We start from the raw sequence: 25,154 nt of genomic DNA, 5'->3' as shown, positions 1-25,154 counted from the left end.
ACTGTATTATGACTCTAATTCACAAACCTAGTGATACACAGTTGGAGGAAAAAAATCTGCTATTAACCCTGTGAGTACCTTTGTCTACCAGATCTGGGAAAGAAAAACACAATATGATAAAATAAAACAAAACAAAACCTACTGGGGAATAAAAAAAGGGGGAAGGTGGGTATAGAAATGAAGGTTATAAAGGCATGAATTTCCAAATACTTTCTTTATAATTACCCCCATCCGTTACATATACCATGAATATCTGAAATTACATGAATCTTAACACTGAACAAGAAAGTCTAATGGTACTGCAGATTTTAGATAGTGGTAACAATCTTAACAGTTGACCAAGCCAAACAGTAGTCCTTTTCCTCTCTCACCTCTTCCCCACCAATAAACCATGTTCCTTCTATTCACAGAGTTCATTTTACAATCTAAAAGCCTTTGAATCCACCCCTTCTCCATTCCTACTATCTTTCTCCAGGTTAGTGAAGACCTCAACTTTACACACTTGGCCTATTTCAACAGTTTTCTAACTTGTCTCCCAAACTGTAGGCTCTCTCTCTATTTCCTCCTCTTTCAATCTGCTCTCCAAACCATCGCAAGTGAGCTTTCGAAAACTCAAACATGAAGTGCAAAACATGCACTTTCTATTTTAAACTCCTCTGAAAAGTCCCCACAATCTAGCTTGATTTATAAGGGCCTTCATTTTATGACTCTTGCTGAAACGTTCCCAATCTCATAACCACCACTTCAGTCAGGACAAATAACATGCAGATCTGTGAATAAAATACAACCTTATACATTTCTATGATTTTAACCATGTTTGCTTCCTCTGCCTAAAAAAGCCATTGCCATCCTTCCCTCAAACTCACTCCTTAATCGGGCAAATTCCTGTCTATCCTTTAAAAAGCAACATTTACCTCTTCCTTCCAGAAGTATTATTTGACATATTCCCAAAAACCCAGAGTGAGTTATAGTTTCTAATACATGCTTCTGATATGGGACTGCTGGGAAGGGAAGAGTGTGGTCCCTTTAAATGATACAGAATGGGAGAAGGGAAGTGCTGGGTAGAGGAGGGTGTGGTCCCTGGCTAGGGCTCTACCCCCTCAGACCTAGGTGAGGACAGGCACTTCTGCCTACCCGCCACGCCCCCATCCTGGGCCTATAAAAACCCAAGACCCTAGCAAGGCAGAGACAGAAACTGCTAGATGGCGAGAGGAACACATCGGTGGAAGAAGACAAGTGGCTGGACATTGAGAGGATGTTGAGGGGAGCATGCAGGCGGAAGAGCACACCGACAAACGCTGGCACACCGGCAGGCCACTGACCAGCGGGACTAGGCAGAGTTTGACCAGGGCAGTCGGAGGAGAGCTGGGGCTGCCAAGCGGCCATCTCCCTCTGGCTACCCCATAGGCTGAAGGCTACTTTCCACTCAATAAAACTTTACACTCATTCTCCAAGCCCACATGTGATTCGATTCTTCCAGTACACCAAGGCAAGAACCCAGGATACAGGAAGCTCTCTGTCCTTGCGACAAGGTATAGGGTCTAATTGAGCTGGTTAACACAAGCCGCCTACAGACAGCAAACTAAAAGAGCACCCTGTAACACATGCCCACTGGGGATTCAGCTGTAACATTCACCCCTAGACAGACATTGCCGTGGGGTGGGAGCCCCACAGCCTGCCAGTCTGTATGCTCCCCTAGAGGTTTGAGCAGTGGGGCACTGAAGAAGCGAGCCACACCCCCATCACATGCCCTGCGAGGGGGGCAAGGGAATCTCTCCCATTTCACTTCCAAATGAATACTCACATCTATTGTTAAGTATGTCATTTATCTCCTCCACTAGAATATGAGCCTATAAATGGTAGAGAACGAACCCAAGTCGTGCTTTGATCCCTATAGCAAAGCAACCAGCATATGTTAATTAGGAAAGTCTTGACGCTGAGTAAATCAGTATCTTACAGTCTTTAATAACCTGTTACATATTTTTCATAGAAGAATGATACTTTGCTGATTCAATTTATACAGAATCATTTCCTTATTATAGTCTGAATTACCTTCTGGACAATTAAAATAACATTTACAGTTAAGATAATATAGCAGAAGAGGTTGGCAAAACTTTATTATATGCATCATGCCCAAAATCACAACACTGAAGCAGAAGTTCTGCTTCCAAAGTGTATGTGTAGTATTGTACAGCAATAATGCAATCAGACTGTAGAAGTCATCTCATAACCAGTAAGTGACAAGGCTGTGATTCTGACCCAAGACTGTAGAGACCTGAGTCAGAATCACAGCCTTGTTACTTACTAGTTATGAGACTCATGAAAGGCCGAGCACAGTGGCTCACACCTGTAATCCCACTGCTTTGGGAGGCCAGTGTGAGAGGATTGTTTGAGACCAGGAGTTCGAGACCAGCCTGGGCAACATAGTGAGACTCTCATTCTCTACAAAAAACTTAAAACTTAGTTGAGCATGGTGGGGCAGGCCTGTAGTCCTAGCTACTTGGGAGGCTAAAAAGGACTGCTTGAGTCCAGGAGTTCAAGGCTGCAGTGAGCTACAATTGTACCACTGCATTCCTGCCTGGGCTACAGAGGAAGACCCTATCTCTTAAATAAAAAATAAAAATAAAAATAAAAATCAATAAAAAAATTTCAGAAAGACTCATGAAACAAGTTAGCTGACCTCAATGTCTTCATCTTTGTAAAATGGAGAAAGCAGTACCTATTTCAAAGGGTTGTTTGAGGAGTTAAATGAGATGATACATGTAAAATACTTAAAATACTACCTGGCATTTAGAATTTTTGTGACAAGGGGGCAATGCATCTAATACCACCAACAACTTCCTTCCCCATGTTGCTGAAACACAAACTGGTTCAAAAACACAAGTGATTATAATTAAAGCACACAGGATTTTTTAAAAGTATCCCAACAGGTGGCTCACATCTGTAATCCCAACACTTTGGGAGACTGAGGCAGGTGGATCACCTGAGGTTGGGAGTTCAAGACCACCCTGGCAACATGGTGAAACTCAGTCGCTATTAAAAAATAAAAACAAAATTAGCCTGGTGTGGTGGCCTTAGTCCCAGCTACTCGGGAGGCTGAGACAGGAGACTTGCTTGAACATGGGAGGCAGAGGCTGCAGTGAGCCAAGATCGCACCACTGCACTCCAGCCTGGGCGAGACAGGGCAAGACTCCGTCTCAAATAAATAAATAAAAATAAATAAATAGTATCCCAACAATTTCATTTACATTTCCTTATAGTATAATTTCCAAAAATAAGGCCAATGGCAAGAAGTATACATATTGAAAAACCTTCCTAATACAAAATTATTTAAAATATTAGATGACATATTTTAAAAGGATCTTTATAAATGAATGGCTGAGCTGGCGGCAAAACGAAAAAGGCTGAAAAAAAAGGAGAATACAGAAAGGTAAGCAAACACTGAAAGCCAATAAAATGCCCTGAGACTTAGGAAACAAATTAGGTACCACACAGAGTTGTACCCAAGATTTCCCACATAAATCTGAACCCCTGGGGATTCTTTCTTAGTAAAATGTTGGAATTTCCTCAAAAAACTAACAATAGAACCACCATTTGATCCAGCAGTCCCACTACTAGCTATAAATCATAGAAATTGAAATGAAAATTTCAAACAGATATCTATGTTATATATGAGTTCTAAATTTCTTTCCAAGGAATCAGTATGTTCAATTCTTTGCCTTCTACTTTTAAACTTCACTTCCTCGTAAAGCAACGTTTTTCGATTACCTGCTCCACCCTGACTCATTCCAATTACCTGCCCTGTCATAACCATTTTTTCCTGCCAAACCACTCACCCCGTCACTCTCTTTAAATTAGCCAGTCAGAATTAGTTTAGCCTGTGCAGTCTAACCCTAGCCAATAGGGGAACGACACAGCAGCAGGGGCCAGGTGCGTCAGGGAAAGAACCCTTTCCCCTCCCTTGCCCAAGTGTGTGCTCAACCATTGCTCCATCTGTAAGGGCGCACCCTTCTATAGAAGTACCTTGCCTTGTTGAGAATTAAAAAGAAAACTTTATATTCGAGTGCTATTTCTTCTGCGGCACTGAAACTTTATTTATAACATCTATATTCCCATATCCATTTCAGCCTTATTCACAATAGACAAGATACAGAATCAACCTAAGTATCCATCGAAGGATAAATGGATTAAGAAAACGTGGTATATTTACACCTTGAAATACTACTCAGCCTTTAAAAGAAGGAAATTCTGTCATTTGTGACAACATGGATGAACCTGGAGGACCTTGTGTTAAGCAAAATAAGCCAGACACAGAAAGACAAAATGGCATGATCTCACTTACATGTGGAATCTAAAAAAGTCAAACTCAAAGAAAATCTATCTCATAGGAGTAAAGAGAACAACAGTGGTTACCAGAGGCTCAGGGAGGGTGGGGAAAGGGAACTGGGGAGATGCTATTCAAAGGGTACAAAGTTTCACTTAGACAAGAATAAATTCTAGTGATCAACTGCAGAGCATGGTAACTATAGTTAATAATCATGTATATTTCAAATTGATGAGAGTATATTTCAAATATTCACCAAGAAAAACAAGTAAGTGAGGTTATGGGTATGTGGGAAAACCTATCATATCTCTAAAACCAGATGTAGATGGAGTCAAAACATAAAATGGAACACAGGCAATATTTGAAGATGTAGTGGCTGAAAATTTTCTAGTGCTGAAGGCAATACTCCCCAGATGCAGAAAGATGAATAAAGGAAGAAAAATCCTATGCACAAAGGGAAGGTGCAGAAGAAAAAGAGGAGAGCTTTTTTTTTTTTTTTGAGATGGAGTCTCGCTCTGTCTCCAGGCTGGAGTACAGTGGCGTGATCTCGGCTCACTGAAACCTCTGCCTCCTGGATTCAAGTGATTCTCCTGCCTCAGCCTCCTAAGTAGCTGAGACTACAGGCACGCGCCACCATGCCCAGCTAATTTTTGTATTTTTAGTAGAGATGGGGTTTCACCATGTTGGCCGGGATGGTCTCGATCTCTTGACCTCGTGATCCATGAGGAGAGCTTTTAAAAGACATTAAAAGAGCTATAAAACAGCTTCAAAACAGCATCAAAAGAGTTAAAACAACACTAACAACTTTTTAAAACTATCCAGGAAAATTAGGAGTCAGTGAAAATTCAGTAAGAAGCTGGGTGCAGCGGCTCACACCTGTAATCCCAGCACTTTGGCAGGCAGAAGTGGGCAGACCACTTGAGCCCAGGAGTTTGAGACCAGCCTGAGCAATATAGTAAGACCTCGTCTCAAAAAAAAAAAAAAAAAAAAAAAAAAAGCAATTAAAATTATATTAAAATTATTTTCAGTTATTTTTAATGGTAAAGATAAATTTTTATCACATTCTTTTTTTCACACATAAAGGAAAATTTAAGTGAAAAAATTTCATTAAGATATCCTTAGTGTCCAATTCTGAATAATTTTTTAATCCTGTTAACCATACTCTCGTCCATGTTTTTCCATACAATATCAACTACTGGGACACCAAAAATGGTAGTGATATAGCATTTCTTAGAAGATTCTTCCACTGTTGTCTACAAACCCCATTTCTGCAAGTTTTGACATCACTTTTTTGACCTTACCATAAGTTGCCAATGAAAAGTTTTTAGTCAGCAATCAAAACTCATATTCTTTCCTCAGATGCTCCATAAGTGACTTATCTACTGAAACAATAGGCTACAGCTATCTAATCATGCCAGGAGGAAAAACACAGATGAGTATGCATGGGCATTGACAACTATATATCATGACTACCACTCAGCCAATGAAGACTTAAAATATTATTAGATACCTTGCTCCAAAGATTTAAACAAAAAGGGTAGGCCGGGCATGGTGGCTCATGCCTGTAATCCCAGCACTTTAAAAGGCCGAAGTGGGTAGATCACATGGTCAGGAGATTGAGACCATTCTGGCCAACATGGTGAAACCCCATCTCTACAAAAAAAAAAAAAAAGAGCCGGGCATGGTGGCATATGCGCCTGTAGTCCCAGCTACTCAGGAGGTTGAAGCAGGAGAATCGCTGGAACCCAGGAGGTGGAGGTTACAGTGAGCCAAGATCAAGCCACTGCACTCCAGCCTGGGAAACAGAGTGAGATTCCATCTCAAAAAAAAAAAGAAGTGCATCTTTGAAGGAATAAAAAGCAGTATTGCTGGCCAGGCACGTTGGCTCACGCCTGTAACCTCGGCACTTTGGGGGCCAAGGTTGGCGGATCACATGAGGCTGGGAGTTCGGGACCAGCCTGACCAACACGGAGAAACCCCATCTCTACTAAAAATACAAAATTAGCCAGGCATGGTGGCGCATGCCTGTAATCCCAGCTACTCGGGAGGCTGAGGCAGGAGAATTGCTTGAACCTGGGAGGCGGAGGTTGCAGTGAGCCGAGATCGCACCGTTGCACTCCAGCTTGGGCAACAAGAGCAAAACTCCGTCTCAAAAAAAAAGAAAAAGACAGTATTGCTAAATTTTGTTAGGTGGTAAAGATCTGACAGTTATTTAAGGAAACATCCTTATTTTGTAGACAGGTATTTAGAATATTAAGGACTGAAATGTCATGTTATCTTTAATTTACTCTAAAGTATATCCAGGAAGGAATATACATATATATGGGGGGGAAATTTTTTTTTATAAGCCCTGATGGGGCATTAAAAACCACTAACCAGGCCAGGCGCGGTGGCTCACGCCTGTAATCCCAACACTCTGAGAGGCCGAGGCAGGCGGATCACCTGAGGTCAGGAGTTCAAGACCAGCCTGGCCATGGTGAAACCCCGTCTCTACTAAAAATACAAAAAAAAAATTAGTCAGGTGTAGTGGTGCACGCCTGTAATCCCAGCTACTCGGGAGGCTGAGGCAGGAGAATCACTTGAACCCAGGAGGCAGACATTGCAGTAAACTGAGATTGTGCCACTGCACTCCAGCCTGGGCAACAAGAGCGAAACTCTGTCTCAAAACAACAACAACAACAACAAAAACACCCACTAAGCAAATAGTTGTTGGTTAACTATCAACTTAATTAAAAGAAATATAGAAGATAGTGAAATGAGCTAAACAATACCAAAAGAAAGCAATAAAACAAAGCCAGAAAATGGGACACTATAAGACAACTGAGCTGGTCTCTCTAAGCCAGAGACAAAAACAAAAACACAAAAGGGATGAGAGTGGAGGGAAGACAATGCTTAAAAAGACACCTAAGGGACATACTCAGTTCTAACCTATGGTCCTGAACTAGATAGTAGTCTGGACAAAACTATAGGAGGCATTACGGAGTAAATTAGGTGAGAAAAAGAAAGAGAAAGAGAGAGAGAAAGAGAAAGAGAGAGAAGAGAAAAGAAAAAAGAGAATAAGCCCAAAGAAAGAAGGAAATAAACTAGAGATGATCAACAATGTCAAAATTGTATTATTTGAAATCACTATTAAAATTTACAAACCTTTGATTGAAGCAAGGAAGAAAACAGAAGGCACAACTAAGAATCAGAAATTAATTAAGGACCTAACTATAGGTATATGTGACCATAAACAAATGTAGCAGAGATTTACAACCTAAAAACGTAACTGGTAACTAATAAAACCAGTAGTATAAAATCTTCCCATAAAGACATATTACCAATCCCAGAGAGTTTAACAGGTTGGTTTTATCAAACATGCAGGAAACCACTTTCACAAGATTATATCTTGGTCCACAAAACCTAAAATATTTACTATTTCAGAAAATACAAGATGAGAACATTCCAAACACTTTTAATGAAATGTTTACAATATTGATAACAGAAGAAACAAAATTGTCACTAATTACAAAGGTAGGATAGTCTACGGAGAAAATCCAAAGTTACATAGTCAAATTACCCAAATTAGTGAAAGTTAGTGAAGTTGCTTGATAAGTTTAACACATAAAAGTCAACTGCAGTTCTATCTACCAGCAGAGACAAAAAATAAAATTAAAATGGCATGTATAATAGCAACAGAAGTGTAAGACGTAAAATACATTATTTATAAGAAGCTTTGTGAGGAAGTTATAAAACTTTACTGACAAAAGATGACAAAAGATGACAGCTTTTATTTATTTATTTATTTATGTTTTGAGACAGAGTTTTGCTCGTTGCCCAAGCTGGAGTGCAATGGCACAATCTCGGCCCACTGCAACCTCCACCTCCAGGGTTCAAGTGATTCTCCTGCCTCAGCCTCCCTCAGCCTCCCGAGTAGCTGGGATTACAAGCGCGTGCCACCACACTGGGCTAATTTTTTGTATTTTTAGTAGAAACGGGGTTTCACCATGTTAACCAGGCTGGTCTTGAACTCCTGGACTTCAGGTGATCCGCCCACCTTGGCATCCCAAAGCGCTGGGATTACAGGCATGAGACACTGTGCCAGCGACGGTTTGTTTTTAAAATACAGAGTCAATGCAATCCCAATCCAACCCCTAAAAAATAATTGTGTTTTATTTAACTTTATCTGATCTCCAGCACTACCGTATTTCACAAGATATGGACAAATCTAAGATTTCAAAACAGTGCTAACTGTTGCAAACGCATTTATGATCTGGCCTTTGCCTTCCTTTTCCCCAGTTTGAGTCCTATAACGCCCAACAATCATGACAGGCTCTAAGACAGTGGTCTATAAACTATTGCCAGCCAAATCCTTTTTTTAAGGCCTGGGAGCTAAAAATGACTTTTATATAAAAGATTAAGCACCTATATATTACCTGATTTTGCCTCTTGGTCCACAAAACCTAAAATATTTACTATTTTGCCCTGTAAGAAAAAGTTTATGGACCTCTGCTCTAGACCAAGAACATGGGAGTTTCCGAAACACCTACTGTACTGCTATGCACTGCTCTCTCATTTCTCTTCTTGGAAAACTTGACCAAGTCTTGTATCTTGAAAACTCCCATTAATCCTTCCCTGAAGTTTCATCTTTTCTGTAAAGTCTTTCCTAATCCCCACTGAGACTTTCCCAAACCCCTTAAACAAAGCATGTGCACTTCTGCCTCCGGCACAGCCCTCAACACCTCCAATATATTACTTACCAAAAACTAATTATGTTTACGTGTATCCTCCTCACAAAATATGGGAGGGCGGGTGGAGCCAAGATGGCTGAATAGGAACAGCTCCAGTCTGCAGCTCCCAGTGTGAGTGACACAGAAGATGGGTGATTTCTGCATTTCCAACTGAGGTACTGGGTTCATCTCACTGGTGAGTGTCGGAAAGTGGGTGCAGGACAGTGGGTGCAGCCCACCGTGAGCCGAAGCAGGGTGAGGCATCACCTCACCCGGGAAGTGCAAGGAGTCAGGGAATTCCCTTTCCTAGTCAAAGAAAGGGGTGACAGACGGCACCTGGAAAATCAGGTCACTCCAACCCTAATACTGCGCTTTCCCAACGGTCTTAGCAAACAGCATACCAGATTATATCCCACGCGTGGCTCAGAGGGTCCTGCGCCCACGGAGCCTCACTCGATGCTAGCACAGCAGTCTGAGATCAAACTGCAAGGCAGCAGTGAGGCTGGGGGAGGGGCGCCCGCCATTGCTGAAGCTTGAGTAGGTAAACAAAGCCACCTGGAAGCTCGAACTGGGTGGAACCCACCACAGCTCAAGGAGGCCTGCCTGCCTCTGTAGACTCCACCTCTGGGGGCAGGGCATAGCCAAAGAAAAGGCAGCAGAATCCTCTGCAGACTTAAATGTCCCTGTCTGACAGCTTTGAAGGGAGCAGTGGTTCTCCCAGGGCAGCTGCAGATCTGAGAACGGACAGACTGCCTCCTCAAGTGGGTCCCTGACCCCCGAGTAGCCTAACTGGGAGGCACCACCCAGTAGGGGCGGACTGACACCTCACACGGCCAGGTACTCCTCTGAGACAAAACTTCCAGAGGAACGATCAGGCAGCAACATTTGCTGTTCACCAATATCCGCTGTTCTGCAGCCTCTCCTGCTGATACCCAGGAAAACAGGGTCTGGAGTGGACCTCCAGCAAACTCCAACAGACCTGCAGCTGAGGGTCCTGACTGTTAGAAGGAAAACTAACAAACAGAAAGGACATCCACACCAAAACCCCATCTGTACGTCACCATCATCAAAGACCAAAGGTAGATAAAACCACAAAGATGGGGAAAAAACAGAGCAGAAAAACTGGAAACTCTAAAAAGCAGAGCGCCTCTCCTCCTCCAAAGGAACGCAGCTCCTCACCAGCAACGGAACGAAGCTGGATGGAGAATGACTTCAACGAGTTGAGAGAAGAAGGCTTCAGATGATCAAACTACTCCGAGCTAAAGGAGGAAGTTCAAACCCATGGCAAAGAAGTTAAAAACCTTGAAAAAAAAATTAGACGAATGGCTAACTAGAATAACCAATGCAGAGAAATCCTTAAAGGACCTGATGGAGCTGAAAACCAAGGCACGAGAACTACGTGACAAATGCACAAGCCTCAGTAGCCGATTCGATCAACTGGAAGAAAGGGTATCAGCGATGGAAGATGAAATGAATGAAATGAAGCGAGAAGAGAAGTTTAGAGAAAAAAGAATAAAAAGAAACGAACACAGCCTCCAAGAAATATGGGACTACGTGAAAAGACCAAATCTACGTCTGATTGGTGTACCTGAAAGTGACAGGGAGAATGGAACCAAGTTGGAAAACACTCTGCAGGATATTATCCAGGAGAACTTCCCCAATCTAGCAAGGCAGGCCAACATTCAGATTCAGGAAATACAGAGAACGCCACAAAGATACTCCTCGAGAAGAGCAACTCCAAGACACATAATTGTCAGATTCACCAAAGTTGAAGGAAAAAATGTTAAGGGCAGCCAGAGAGAAAAGTCGGGTTACCCACAAAGGGAAGCCCATCAGACTAACAGCTGATCTCTCGGCAGAAACTATACAAGCCAGAAGAGAGTGGAGGCCAATATTCAACATTCTTAAAGAAAAGAATTTTCAACCCTGAATTTCATATCCAGCCAAACTAAGCTTCATAAGTGAAGGAGAAATAAAATACTTTACAGACAAGCAAATGCTAAGAGATTTTGTCACCACCAGGCCTGCCCTAAAAGAGCTCCTGAAGGAAGCACTGAACATGGAAAGGAACAACAGGTACCAGCCACTGCAAAAACATGACAAATTGTAAAGACCATCAAGGCTAGGAAGAAACTGCATCAACTAATGACCAAAATAACCAGCTAACATCCTAATGACAGGATCAGATTCACACATAATAATATTAACCTTAAATGTAAATGGGCTAAATGCTCCAATTAAAAGACACAGACTGGCAAATTGGATAAAGAGTCAAGACCCATCAGTGTGCTGTATTCAGGAAACCCATCTCACGTGCAGAGACACACATAGGCTCAAAATAAAGGCATAGAGGAAGATCTACCAAGCAAATGGAAAACAAAAAAAGGCAGGGGTTGCAATCCTAGTCTCTGATAAAACAGACTTTAAACCAACAAAGATCAAAAGAGACAAAGAAGGCCATTACATAATGGTAAAGGGATTAATTCAACACGAAGAGCTAACTATCCTAAATATATACGCACCCAATACAGGAGCACCCAGATTCATAAAGCAAGTCCTTAGAGACCTACAAAGAGACTTAGACTCCCACACAATAATAATGGGAGACTTTAACACCCCACTGTCAACATTAGACAGAGCAATGAGACAGAAAGTTAACAAGGATATCCAGGAATTGAACTCAGCTCTGCACCAAGTGGACCTAATAGACATCTACAGAACTCTCCACCCCAAATCAACAGAATATACGTTCTTCTCAGCACCACACCACACCTACTCCAAAATTGACCACATACTTGGAAGTAAAGCAATCCTCAGCAAATGTAAAAGAACAGAAATTATAACAAACTCTCTCTCAGACCACAGTGCAATCAAACTAGAACTCAGGATTAAGAATCTCACTCAAAACCACTCAACTACATGGAAACTGAACAACCTGCTCCTGAATGACTACTGGGTACATAATGAAATGAAGGCAGAAATAAAGATATTCTTTGAAACCAATGAGAACAAAGACACAACATACCAGAATCTCTGGGACACATTCAAAGCAGTGTATAGAGGGAAATTTATAGCACTAAATGCCCACAAGAGAAAGCAGGAAAGATGTAAACTTGACACCCTAACATCACAATTAAAAGAACTAGAGAAGCAAGAGCAAACACATTCAAAAGCTAGCAGAAGGCAAGAAATAACTAAGATCAGAGCAGAACTGAAGGAAACAGAGACACAAAAAACCCTTCAAAAAAATCAATGAATCCCGGAGCTGGTTTTTTGAAAAAATCAACAAAATTGATAGACCACTAGCAAGACTAATAAAGAAGAAAAGAGAGAAGAATCAAATAGATGCAATAAAAAATGATAAAGGGAATATCACCACCGATCCCACAGAAACACAAACTACCATCAGAGAATACTATAAACACCTCTACGCAAATGAACTAGAAAATCTAGAAGAAATGGATAAATTCCTCGACACATACACCCTCCCAAGACTAAACCAGGAAGAACTTGAATCTCTGAATACACCAATAACAGGAGCTGAAATTGAGGCAATAATTAATAGCTTACCAACCAAAAACAGTCCAGGCCCAGATGGATTCACAGCTGAATTCTACCAGAGGTACAAGGAGGAGCTGGTACCATTCCTTCTGAAACTATTCCAAACAATAGAAAAAGAGGGAATCCTCCCTAACTCATTTTATGAGGCCAGCATCATCCTGATACCAAAGCCTGGCAGAGACACAACCAACAAACAGACTTTTAGACCAACATCCCTGATGAACATCAATGCAAAAATCCTCAATAAAACACTGGCAAACAGAATCCAGCAGCACATCAAAAAGCTTATCCACCATGATCAAGTGGGCTTCATCCCTGGGATGCAAGGCTGGTTCAACATACGCAAATGAGTAAATGTAACCCAGCATATAAACAGAACCAAAGACAAAAACCATATGATTATCTCAATAGATGCAGAAAAGGCCTTTGACAAAATTCAACAACACTTCATGCTAAAATCTCTCAATAAATTAGGTATTGATGGGACGTATCTCAAAATAATAAGAGCTATCTATGACAAACCCACAGCCAATATCATACTGAATGGGCAAAAACTGGAAACATTCCCTTTGAAAACTGGCACAAGACAGGGATGCCCTCTCTCACCACTCCTATTCAACACAGTGTTGGAAGTTCTGGCCATGGCAATCAGTCAGGAGAAGGAAATAAAGGGTATTCAATTAGGAAAAGAGGAAGTCAAATTGTCCCTGTTTGCAGATCACATGATTGTATATCTAGAAAACCCCATTGTCTTAGCCCAAAATCTCCTTAAGCTGATAGGCAACTTCAGCAAAGTCTCAGGATACAAAATCAATGTGCAAAAATCACAAGCATTCTTATACACCAATAACAGACAGAGAGTCAAATCATGAGTGAACTCCCATTCACAATTGCTACAAAGAGAATAAAATACCTAGGAATCCAACTTACAAGGGACATGAAGGACCTCTTCAAGGAGAACTACAAACCACTGCTCAATGAAATAAAAGAGGATACAAACAAATGGAAGAACATTCCATGCTCATGGGTAGGAAGAATCAATATCGTGAAAATGGCCATACTGCCCAAGGTAATTTATAGATTCAATGCCATCCCCATCAAGCTACCAATGACTTTCTTCACAGAACTGGAAAAAACTACTTTAAAGTTCATATGGAACCAAAAAAGAGCCCGCGTTGCCAAGTCAATCCTAAGCCAAGAGAACAAAGCTGGAGGCATCACACTATCTGACTTCAAACTATACTACAAGGCTACAGTAAACAAAACAGCATGGTACTGGTACCAAAACAGAGATATAGACCAATGGAACAGAACGGAGCCCTCAGAAATAATGCTGCATATCTACAACCATCTGATCTTTGGCAAACCTGACAAAAACAAGCAATGGGGAAAGGGTTCCCTATTTAATCAATGGTGCTGGGAAAACTGGCTAGCCATATGTAGAAAGCTGAAACTGGATTCCTTCCTTACACCTTGTACAAAAATTAACTCAAGATGGATTAAAGATCTAAATGTTAGACCTAAAACCATAAAAACCCTAGAAGAAAACCTAGGCAATACCATTCAGGACATAGGCATGGGCAAGGACTTCATGTGTAAAACACCAAAAGCTATGGCAACAAAAGCCAAAATAGACAAATGGGATCTAATTAAACTAAAGAGCTTCTGCACAGCAAAAGAAACTACCGTCAGAGTGAACAGGCAACCTACAGAATGGGAGAAAATTTTTGCAATCTACTCATCTGACAAAGGGCTAATATCCAGAATCTACAATGAACTCAAACAAATTTACAAGAAAAAAACAAGCAAACCCATCAACAAGTGGGCAAAGGACATGAACAGACACTTCTCAAAAGAAGACATTTATGCAGCCAAAAGACACATGAAAAAATGCTCATCATCACTGGCCATCAGAGAAATGCAAATCAAAACCACAATGAGATACCATCTCACACCAGTTAGAATGGCAATCATTAAAAAGTCAGGAAACAACAGGTGCTGGAGAGGATGTGGAGAAATAGGAACACTTTTACACTATTGGTGGGACTGTAAACTATTTCAACCGTTGTGGAAGTCAGTGTGGCCATTCCTCAGGGATCTAGAACTAGAAATACCATTTGACCCAGCAATCCCATTACTGGGTGTATACCCAAAAGATTATAAATCCTGCTGCTATAAAGACACATGCACACGTATGTTTATTGCGGCACTATTCACAATAGCAAAGACTTGGAACCAACCCAAATGTCCAACAATGATAGACTGGATTAAGAAAATGTGGCACATAACACACCATGGAATACTATGCAGCCATAAAAAATGAGTTCATGTCCTTTGTAGGAACATGGATGAAGCTGGAAACCATCATTCTCAGCAAACTATCGCAAGCACAAAAAACCAAATACCGCATGTTCTCACTCATAGGTGGGAATTGAACAATGAGAACACATGGACACAGGAAGGGGAACATCACACACCAGGGCCTGTTGTGGGGTGGGGGGAGAGGGGAGGGATAGCATTAGGGGATATATCTAATGTTAAATGACAAGTTAATGGGTGCAGCACACCAACATGGCACATGTATACATATGTAACTAACCTGCATGTTGTGCACATGTACCCTAAAACTTAAAGTATAATAAATAAATAAATAAATAAATATGGGAGAGCAGGAACTATCTTATTCATCTCTGTATTGTCAAAAGAGACCCTGTCAACAAATGTAAAAGCCAGACTAGCCCAAACTATGTAACAGAAAAAGCCACCGGAAAGTCAGAAAATGAGCACAGATTCCACTAGTTTATCCACTACCTATTTGTGCTGACTTGGGGGGGCTTCCTTAATCACTGGGATGCACAATGTCTAGTCCATAAAGTAAAGGAATTAGATAATAATTTCTAAGGTGTGTTCTGCTTCTAAACACATAGAATTTCCAAAGAATCTAATCCTTATTCCAAAATATACTGCTTTTTAACTTTTCTTTAAAAGAGCTCACTCTCTTGGTCTCTTCTAAGCAAAAAAGTTAGACTTTTTAAAAAAATTCAGGTTAAGCAATAAACTTGTTGAAATATTAATTATAGTTCTGTCTTCCTTACAGGTTCTAAATATTTTCATATTATGAAGCACTTCCAGACTGATATATTTAAATACTGAATATATTTCTGAATTCAAGAAACAAATCTGAATTAGAAGAACCTTGAGTTCTATTACAAAAATTCTCTCTTCAACTTTTCTCTCCTACCTGACATTAACCCATAATCCCACACCAGTACAATACTGATGAAAAAATAAGACCATACAGAAGAAAACCTTACCAATCAGGCCCAATTAGGAAAATACGGCCAGCACAAATTCAGGGCTGGTAAGAAGTACAATATAATTTTCAAGCATATGCTGAATCAGGCAGTAAAATAGTATTATTTAGAACTTTCTAGTGAAACTGTTTAAAGGATAAGAATTATCTATAATTAGCATACCAAAAAAATGTGAATTAATCTCTTCAACAAACTGAGTATTAGGTGCAAAAGTAACTGCAGCAATGGCAAAAACCATAATCACTTTTGCGCCAATCTAATACTATGTGATATTCTTCAGCAGTAATATTATAAAGCCCTCTGATATTTACATTCATATAGATAGTGTTAAATTTAATAATCAATTTTTTTCGGTGTACCAAACTAAATTTTAGCACAACTCTATCAAACCCTTTATAAAATTAGGGTTATAAAAAAAATGAATTGATCACTATTTTAAAAAACTGTACCCACAAATACTTTAATCAACCAATGTACAAAAAAAAATACACATCCTGCATATCTTATAACAGACCAACTAGTTTTTCAAACTGAAACACTGTTCTCCATCCTTCCATGTTACCATAACGTTTAATCAACTGTTCTATTCAGATAGGCATTGCTTCCAGAATTCAAAACCTTTTCTTTGTTTTCTTAAAGTGGAAAAAGAAAATAAGAAAAAGGTCGGTTTTGTTTATTTACTTTAGACTCTGTTGCCCAGGCTGGAGTGCAGTGGCATGATCTCGGCTCACTGCAACCTCTGCCTCCCGGGTTCAAGCGATTCTCTGCCTCAGCCTCCCCAGTAGCTGGGATTACAAGGAAGCACTACTACGCCCAGTTAATTTTTGTATTTTTAGCGGAAATGAGGTTTCACCATGTTGGCCAGGCTGGTCTCAAACTCCTGACCTCAGGTGATCTGCCCACCTCAGCCTCCCAAAGTGCTGGGATTATTACTGGGTGAGCTACCGCGCCCAGCCCTGAGTGTCTCTTTTATGCTAAGGAGATAACTCAGGGCAGGCAGCCTCCTATGTAGCTTCAGGATGGGGGCTGTAATGAGATAACTCAGGGCAGGCAGACCCCTATGTAGCTTCAGGATGGGGGCTGGTCACAGCAAAGAACAAAGCATGATTAGAACGTTGGGACTTTTCAGCCCCATTCTCCAACCTCTGGGTAGAGGAAAGGGACTGAAGGTTAAGCTGATCACCAGTGGCCAATCATTTAATCAGTCATGCCTACGTAATAATGCCTCCATAAAAACCCAAAAGGACAGGGTTTGGAGAGCTTCTGGATAGCTGCACAAGCGGAAGTCCCTAGAGGGTGACATGACCAGAGAGGGCATGGAGGCTCCATGCCACTTCCCACATGACCTCATCCTATGCATCTCTTCATCTGTACCCATTATAATAAAACAGTAAACCTGTTTGCTGAGGTCTGTGCCACTCTGGCAAATTAATGGAACCAAGTAGTGGGTCGTGGGAACCCCGACTTATATAGCCAGTCAGTCAAAAGTTCCAGAGGCCTGCAATGGCATCTGAAGTGGGGGTAGTCTTGTGGGACTTAGCTCTCAATCTGTGGGATCTGAAACTATCTCCAGGTAGATAATGTCAGAATTGAACTGAATTAGAGGACACCAGCAGCCACTGCAGAACTGATTGCTTGCCAGGTATGCAGGGGGAAAACCCACACACATTTTGTTACAGAAATGTTCTGTGTTGTGAGAGTACAGGAGGAACTGAGTTTTTTCCTATATCCTCACACCATTCATTATAAAAACATGAAGTAGGGGGAAGAGGGAAGAGCCCTCGAAGTAAACTAGCAACAGAAGGGAACATCTTCAATATTAGTCTACAAAAACCCTACAGCTAGTATCACATTCAACAGTAAAAATGTAATGTTTTCCCCTAGAGAAACAAAACAAGGATGTCCCCTTCCATTCAACATTGTATGGGAGGTCCTAGCCAGCACAACAAAACAAGAAAAAAACTAACGGGCATATTTGCAGACCGCATAATGTATGTAGAAAATCCTATCTAGAGTAACATGACTAGAACAATATAATTTAGTAAGATAGTAGGATACTAGATCAGTATGCAATAATAAATGTTCCTATATAATAGCAATAAAACAATTGGAAATAAAATTTTACAACCACTCCAATCACAATAGCATCAAAAAAAAAAAAAAAAACGTAAAACATAGTGATAAGAACTATGAAGTATTGCTGTAGAGTCTTAAAGAAGGCTAAATAGAGGGTGAAATACGCCATGTTCACGAACAAGCAAATGCAATATTACTGATGACAAATTCTTCCTAACTTAGCACATGTAGTTCCAATATAATCCTAACAGAATTATACTGGATTATACCGTTTCTGCACTTTATATGCAAAGGCAAAAGACCTAGAAAAACCAAAGCAATTTTGAAAAAGAATACAGGGAACTTGAGGCCAGGTGAGGGCGGTGGCTCATGCCTATAATCCCAGCACTTTGGGAGGCCGAGGCAGGCGGATCACGAGGTCAGGAGATCGAGACCATCCTGGCCAACATGGTGAAACCCTGTCTCTACTAAAATATAAAACATTAGCCGGGCGTGGTGGCGCGGGCCTATAGTTCCAGCTGCTGGGGAGGCTGAGGCAGGAGAATCACTTGAACCCGGGAGGCGAAGGTTGCAGTGAGCCAAGATCGTGCCACTGCACTCCAGCCTAGGTGACAGAGAGAGACTCCATCTCAAAAAAAAAAAAAAAAAGGAAAGAAAGAAAGAAAAAAGAATACAGGGAAGTTACATTGCTTGATTTCAAGAACATAGTAAACAAAACTATGATATTGGCTTAAAAACAGACACAGAGATCACTGGAACATAATAGAGAATCTAGAAACAGACAGAAAACTAAATTGTACGTTGATATTTTTCAAAGAGGAAATGCTAGATTTTGAAAGCGTAGTCTTTTCAACAAATAACACTGGAAAAACTAGGTAGCTATTGGGGTGGAGGGTGGGGGGGGACCACTGATGCTATCTCACATCATAAACAACTTGAAATGTATCACAGGCCGAAACAGAATTTAAAAGTTGAGGAAATCTTTTATGATCTTGGGATACATAAAGATTTCCTAGCACAAAAAGCACAAGCTGTAAAAGAAAAAAAAAAAGTAATTAAATGGACCTCATTGAAACAATAAACATTTGCTCTTCAAAAGACACTAGTAAGAAAATGAAAAGATGAACCAGAGACTAATAATTCCAAAACAAGTATCTGACAAAGGGCATTTATCCAGAGTATATAAAGAACCCATAAAACTCAATGAAGAAGAAGAAGATAAGGACGAACAACAGGAAGGAAAGGAAGAAGAGAAGGAAAGAAAAGAAAGAAGAAGGGAGGAGGGAGGGAGGGGAGGAAGGGAAGGAGAATAGGTAGACAGGCTAAAGTTAAAAAGACTGAGGAGGAAAGAAAGAAAGAAAACAAGAAAGAAGAAAAAACAAGAATGGGCAGATGGGCTAAAGTTAAAAAGACTGACAATACCAAGTGCTAACGAAGATATGGAACATCTGAAATCTCATTCACTGCTGGTTGGAATATAAAATGGTATAACCACTTTGAAAAAGTCTAACGGTTAAACCTAAAACTGCAAAGCAATTCAGCATTCCCAAATCATAGGTATATATACCAAGACAAATGAAAATCCATGTCCACACAAAGACAAATAATATTCACAGCACTTTATTCATAATAACCAAAAGCTGAAAACAATCCAAATACTTATCAACTGATAAACAGAAAAACTGTGGCACATCCATTCTATGAAATCCTACTTAACAATGAAAAAGAACATACTACTGATACACACAACATGGATGAATCTCAGTAAAAGCATGCCAGATGAAAGCTATCAAAAACAAAAGAATATATGCTGTTTAAACCCCATTACATGATATTCCAGAACAGACAAAACTAGAGGGATGAAAGCAGATAAGTGGTTGCCTGGGACCAGAGATCAAGAGTAGGAAAATGGCACAAGGGAACACTTTGGGTGATGGAAAATGTTCTATATCTTCATTATGGTAATGGTTATACAACTATTTAAGTTGTCAAATCTCAAATAATGTAAATCATATCTCAAAAAATGCTTAAAATACTGTTAAATATATCTCAAAAAAGCTACAGAAAATAAATCGTCAGGTATTTTTTGTGAAGCTAGACAAGTTAATTAGAAAGTTTATTTGGAAAAACAAGCCACCAAGGACAGCCAGGAAAATCCTAGAAGCAAGAACAGTGGGGAAAGGGTGCCCTAGCACTACCATACATTAAAACATATTATAAAATCTCTGTTAGTAAAATACTTTTGTATTAGTTCATGAACAAAACATGCCACAAAATGCACAGACAAAACTGCATATGAATATTTAGTATACAATTAAGGCAACATCTCAAATCAGCAGAGGAAAAAATGAATTTTTAAAAAATATATCTTTGGGATAACCAGCCATAAGAAAAAAGATAATCTTAAATATTGTTCACATTGTAAGTCAAGGATAAAACCCAAATGGATCAGAAATTTAAATGTAAAATATTAAACCATTCAAGTACTGAAAGAAAATGTGGGTGAATTTCTCTAACACCTGGGAATGAGGAAAAAACCCATCCTATGAATTCAAAATATAAGGGCAATGTAGAAGACTGATCAATCTGACTACACAGAAATAGAAAACTTCTGCACAGGCAAACACAAACACACAAAAACAAAGCAAAACAACAAATCTCAAACCGGGCAACAGTAGCTTCAACTAATGTCACAGATAAAGGATAAATATGCCTAATACATGTTATATAGCTACATAAAACAGTAAAACAATGACCTAATAAACAAAAAATGGGCAAGAGACATGAACAAATATTTCAAAGAAAAAGAAATTCAAATAGTCTTTACACGTCAATTTTTAAAAAGTTCAATCTCACTAACAACTAAGAAAATGTAAATTTAAATTATAATAAAATACCATTTCTCACCTATCAAACTGACAAGTCTGCTGACAAAAAGGTTCTTGATTAAGACCAAGAAGAAACAAGCACTTGCATACATTGTTGAAATAAATGCAAATGGTTCAATCCCAAAGGAGCAAATACCCTTCAACACAATGATCCCATTTTTAAAGGAATCTATACTAAAGAATCACTAACAAAAGTATTAAAAGACAGGCCAAGTGCAGTGGCTCACACCTGTAATCCCAGCACTTTGGGAGGCCGAGGTGGGAGAATTACTTGAGGCCAGTGATTGAGTTTGAGACCAGCCTGAGTAATATAGTGAGATTCTATCTCTGCAAAAAAAAATTTAAAAATTAGCCGAGCATGGTGGTGTGCACCTGCAGTCCCAGCTCCTCGAGAGGCTGAGGCAGGAGGATTCACTTGAGCCCAGGAATTCAAGGCTGCAGTGAGCTCTGATTGCACCACTGCACTCCACCCTGTGCAAGACAGTAAGACCTTGTCTCTAAAAAACTATATATAAAGAGAGAAACTTTTACTAGACTATTTACTGCAGCACTCCGTAAAAGCAAAGCACTGAAGCACCTGATTAAATAAACTATGGAGTAAGTCTTCATGACCTTGAGTTAGGCAAAGATTTCTTAGGTACAACAACAAAAACACAAGCAATAAAAAGTTGTGTTACAAAGTTGATAAACTGGACTTTATCAAAGTTTAAAACTTTATTTTCTACCCCACTAGGCACACTAAAAAACTAGTACACTCAAAAAGTAGATAATTACAAGTGTTGAGTAGGATACAGAGAAACTGGAACCCTCACACATTACTGGCAGGGATGTAAAATGGTACAGACATAGGGAAAAAAAGTTTTGGCAGTTTCCCAAAATGCTAAACACAGATTTACCCTATAATCCAACAATTCCATTTCTGAGTACCTACCCAAGAAAACTGAAACTATTATGTCACACAAAAACCTGTACACAAATGTTCACAGCAGTATTATTCACAATAGCCAAAAAATGAAACAACCCAAATGCCCATCAACTGATGAAAGGATAAACAAACTGTGGTATATTGATCTAATGGAATACAGTGAGCCCTTTGTATCCATGGGTTCCGCATCTGCAGATCAAAAATATTCAGGAAAAAAATAACAATAATAAAAAATAACACAAACTAAAAAGCAATACAGTATAGCAATCAATTACATAGCATTCACATTTTATTAGGTATTATAAGTAATCTAGAAATGATTTAAAGTATATGGGAGGATGTGTAGAGGTGATATACAAATACTTTATCATTTAATATAAAGAACTTGAGTATATCCATGGATTTTGGTATCCATGAGGGGTCCTGAAACCAATCCCCCACAGATACTGAGGGGTGACTATATTATCAGGAAATAAAGAATAAAATATTCATGCTACAACATATATGAACCTTGAAAATATATGCTAAGTTAAAGAAGCCAGCCACAAAAGACCATATATTATATGATTCCACTTATATGAAATATCCAGAAAAGACAAATATATAGAGACAGAAAGTAGACTGGTGGTTGCCAGGGCTGGGGATATATGTGAGGTTTCATTCCAGGGAGATAAATAAGACTGTGAGGATGGCTGTGATGCAGGATTTTTTGCCCCTTAGCTCAGCTAATCTGGATTTTTGTCTCACAACCAGGAAGAATTAGGCATGCAGCCACATTAAAGGGTGAGGAAGACAAAATTTATTAAGCAAAAAGGAAAGCTATCAGCAAAGAAAGGGGGTCCTGCCAGTAGGTTTCCACCTCACAAACTGAATACCAGGGCCCCAGCACATGAGTTGAAGAGGCAAGGATCCTCCCCTGTATAAGGCGCAAATTATTGGTGGCTCCACCCCATTCCCCCAGTGCATGTGGACCTCCAGTCCACTGCAGGCATGCCCAGACAAGCCCCCTGTGCAGGTTCCCTTATCTGCACAAAACATCTGGTGTAAACACCTGTGGGCTGGGTGGATCAGTGATTCTCCAGGGACCCTTCCCTATCTGTCTAGACCTTTGTCTGCCTCCTGCCTCTATCAGCTGCACAGCTCTGAAAATTTACCAAAAATCACTGATTTGTATAGTTAAAACAGCTGAATTTTATAGCATGTGAATTATACTTTGATAAAGCTTTAAAAAAAAAAAAAAGCCAGAGATAAGAGAAGATATTTTCAAAAGACTTAAAAAAGAAAAAAATATATACATATATGTCTAAAACCTCTACACAGTGTTCTCAAAATCTCTGCATAGGCTGACTGTTGAAGGGCTTTTCCAGACAAAGCCAGTCTATATAAGACTAGAATAAGTACCTACTTCAAAAAGAAAATTAACCAATAGAAAAATAAAATCCAAAAAAATCTGAAACAGCGATTTAAAAAAAAAAAAACCTCACTGCTCAATAAACTTAAAAGTAAACATGATGTAAAAGATCATGCTTAATCACTGCTTAAATTAAGATAAGAAAGTGGATGATTAATTTTTTCACTACTATGCACAGTCTTTCATTTAGGTAGGTCTTCTAAAAAATAGGTTCAGCTCTCCTCAAAGCTCCAATTATAAACAGAGTACACCAAGAAAGAGTTTATCATAACTTTCCCATTACACCTTCCCATTTTAGCCTGATATACACATCTTCAGCCTTCTTTTACTCCCAGGTACCAACTTTAGAAAAGAAAACCAAGGAATCATTTTGTTATTGTTATTTGTTTAGTTTTGCTTGATTTTTACTTATCACACTTCTATTACATTTGACCAGTAAAATGTGTCAGAGGAATCTAATTCTTAATAAAATACAAGGAGAGTCATACAAGACAGCACAAACATACTCTCAACCCTTTTCCAATACCTTTCCCCTAGAAGCAATATTTTAAGTAATTAACAAAAAAAAAAGCAAGAGCTCAATTAATTTTGAGTATAACTGGCAATAATCTGCCCAAAACACAAACATGAAATCAGCATGCAAATGTGCACTAACCTTCCAGTAGTCAGACTGTAAACTGTAGTACCTCTGGTATGCAGATAATGCTGAAAGGAAAATAATTATGAGTCATAATTATGTCTCACTTTAAAGTCAATAATACACTTAACAAACACAGCAACAAGATTCCCACCACACCCACCTCCCAGTAGATAGTGATATTTCAGACCAAACAACTTAAAATTCTGGGCCCCCCTCAGTTCAAGAACGTAAAACCATGGTCAAATCTCAGATCTGCACTTGAACAGCATCCAGGCTAACCCCTTAGATCAACTCGACCTTCCTCAAAGATCAAAACTGGCAGAGGATTAAGAGAGTTAGATATAAAAAGAAGCCCATAAAACTACTAGATGAAAACATGGGGGGATAATATTTTTCTGATCAGCTAGAAAAGGATTTTTTAAATTTGTGGTTTACAATTCACAAGTTAAGATATGGAAGACCAGGATAAAAACTATTTGAGAAGCAACTGGCTCCCTCAACTCTCTCACTCAACACTTGATGTTGTTAGGCAATCTGACCAAAAAATACAGATTCTCCAACAAAAGGCCATGGAGATCATATTCAGAGATCTGCAATCCCATGTTCAGAGCCTCCAGTTCTCAATTATTCCAATTATGAAATATGGACAGCTAAGAATTATCAGACATCTAAAGAAAGCCTCTAACCAAGAAGAAACTAACACAAAAGAAAAAAAGACAACCTAAAAGAAAAAATAATGACTACTATGCAGGGGAAAATATACTTCAAAAAATTCTTACTAGTCTTACGTAAGGGAAAATATTGTTTTCATTGAGGGGGGTGGAAAGGGGGTGTGTGCAGGAGAACAAACAGGATGCTCTAGAAAAAAAATTAAATTTGGTAGATTAAAGTACGATAGGAGAAATAAATAATTCAATAAAAAGATTAAAAATTAAATTTGAAGAAATCTCTCAAAAAATAAACAAAAAGGACAAAAACAGAAAATTAGAAAAACTGTGCCCCGGAGGTCTAACATATCAATAATAAAGCCCCAAAAAGAAAGAATAAAAGGAAAAAAGAAAATTCAGGAAATAATTCCCAAAAAATTCCCAGAAAAGAAGGCTATGACTTGGTAGTTTGAAGGGTCCTATAACAGACATGTAATTCTACAAATAAGGCAACAGAACAATGTTTTCAAAATTCTGAAGGAAAATTATTTCCAATCTAAAATTATATATCCAGTCAAATGATCTATTAGGAGGGTAGAATAAAGGTATTTTCAGATATGCAAAGTCTCCAAACAAAATTATCTCACAAATAACTTTCC

General features: G+C 39.3%; 1 protein-coding gene across 16 annotated transcripts in view; it reads right to left on the bottom strand.

The window, feature by feature from the left end:
• Positions 1 to 25,154, bottom strand: part of KDM6A (lysine demethylase 6A) — a 234,187-nt gene that overhangs the window by 111,609 nt on the left and 97,424 nt on the right. For all 16 annotated transcript variants that reach the window (XM_054470663.2, XM_054470666.2, XM_054470665.2 and 13 more), the window contains exon 4: positions 23,864 to 23,913. In XM_054470663.2, the coding sequence (XP_054326638.1) occupies positions 23,864 to 23,913 (50 nt within the window). The remainder of the gene's footprint in view (positions 1 to 23,863; positions 23,914 to 25,154) is intronic.

The sequence above is a fragment of the Pongo pygmaeus genome, chromosome X, assembly GCF_028885625.2.
Source record: "Pongo pygmaeus isolate AG05252 chromosome X, NHGRI_mPonPyg2-v2.0_pri, whole genome shotgun sequence".
Taxonomy (NCBI): Eukaryota; Metazoa; Chordata; class Mammalia; order Primates; family Hominidae; genus Pongo; species Pongo pygmaeus.
Note: the sequence above shows the minus strand (reverse complement) of the source record. Positions and strands in the feature narration are given on the sequence as shown.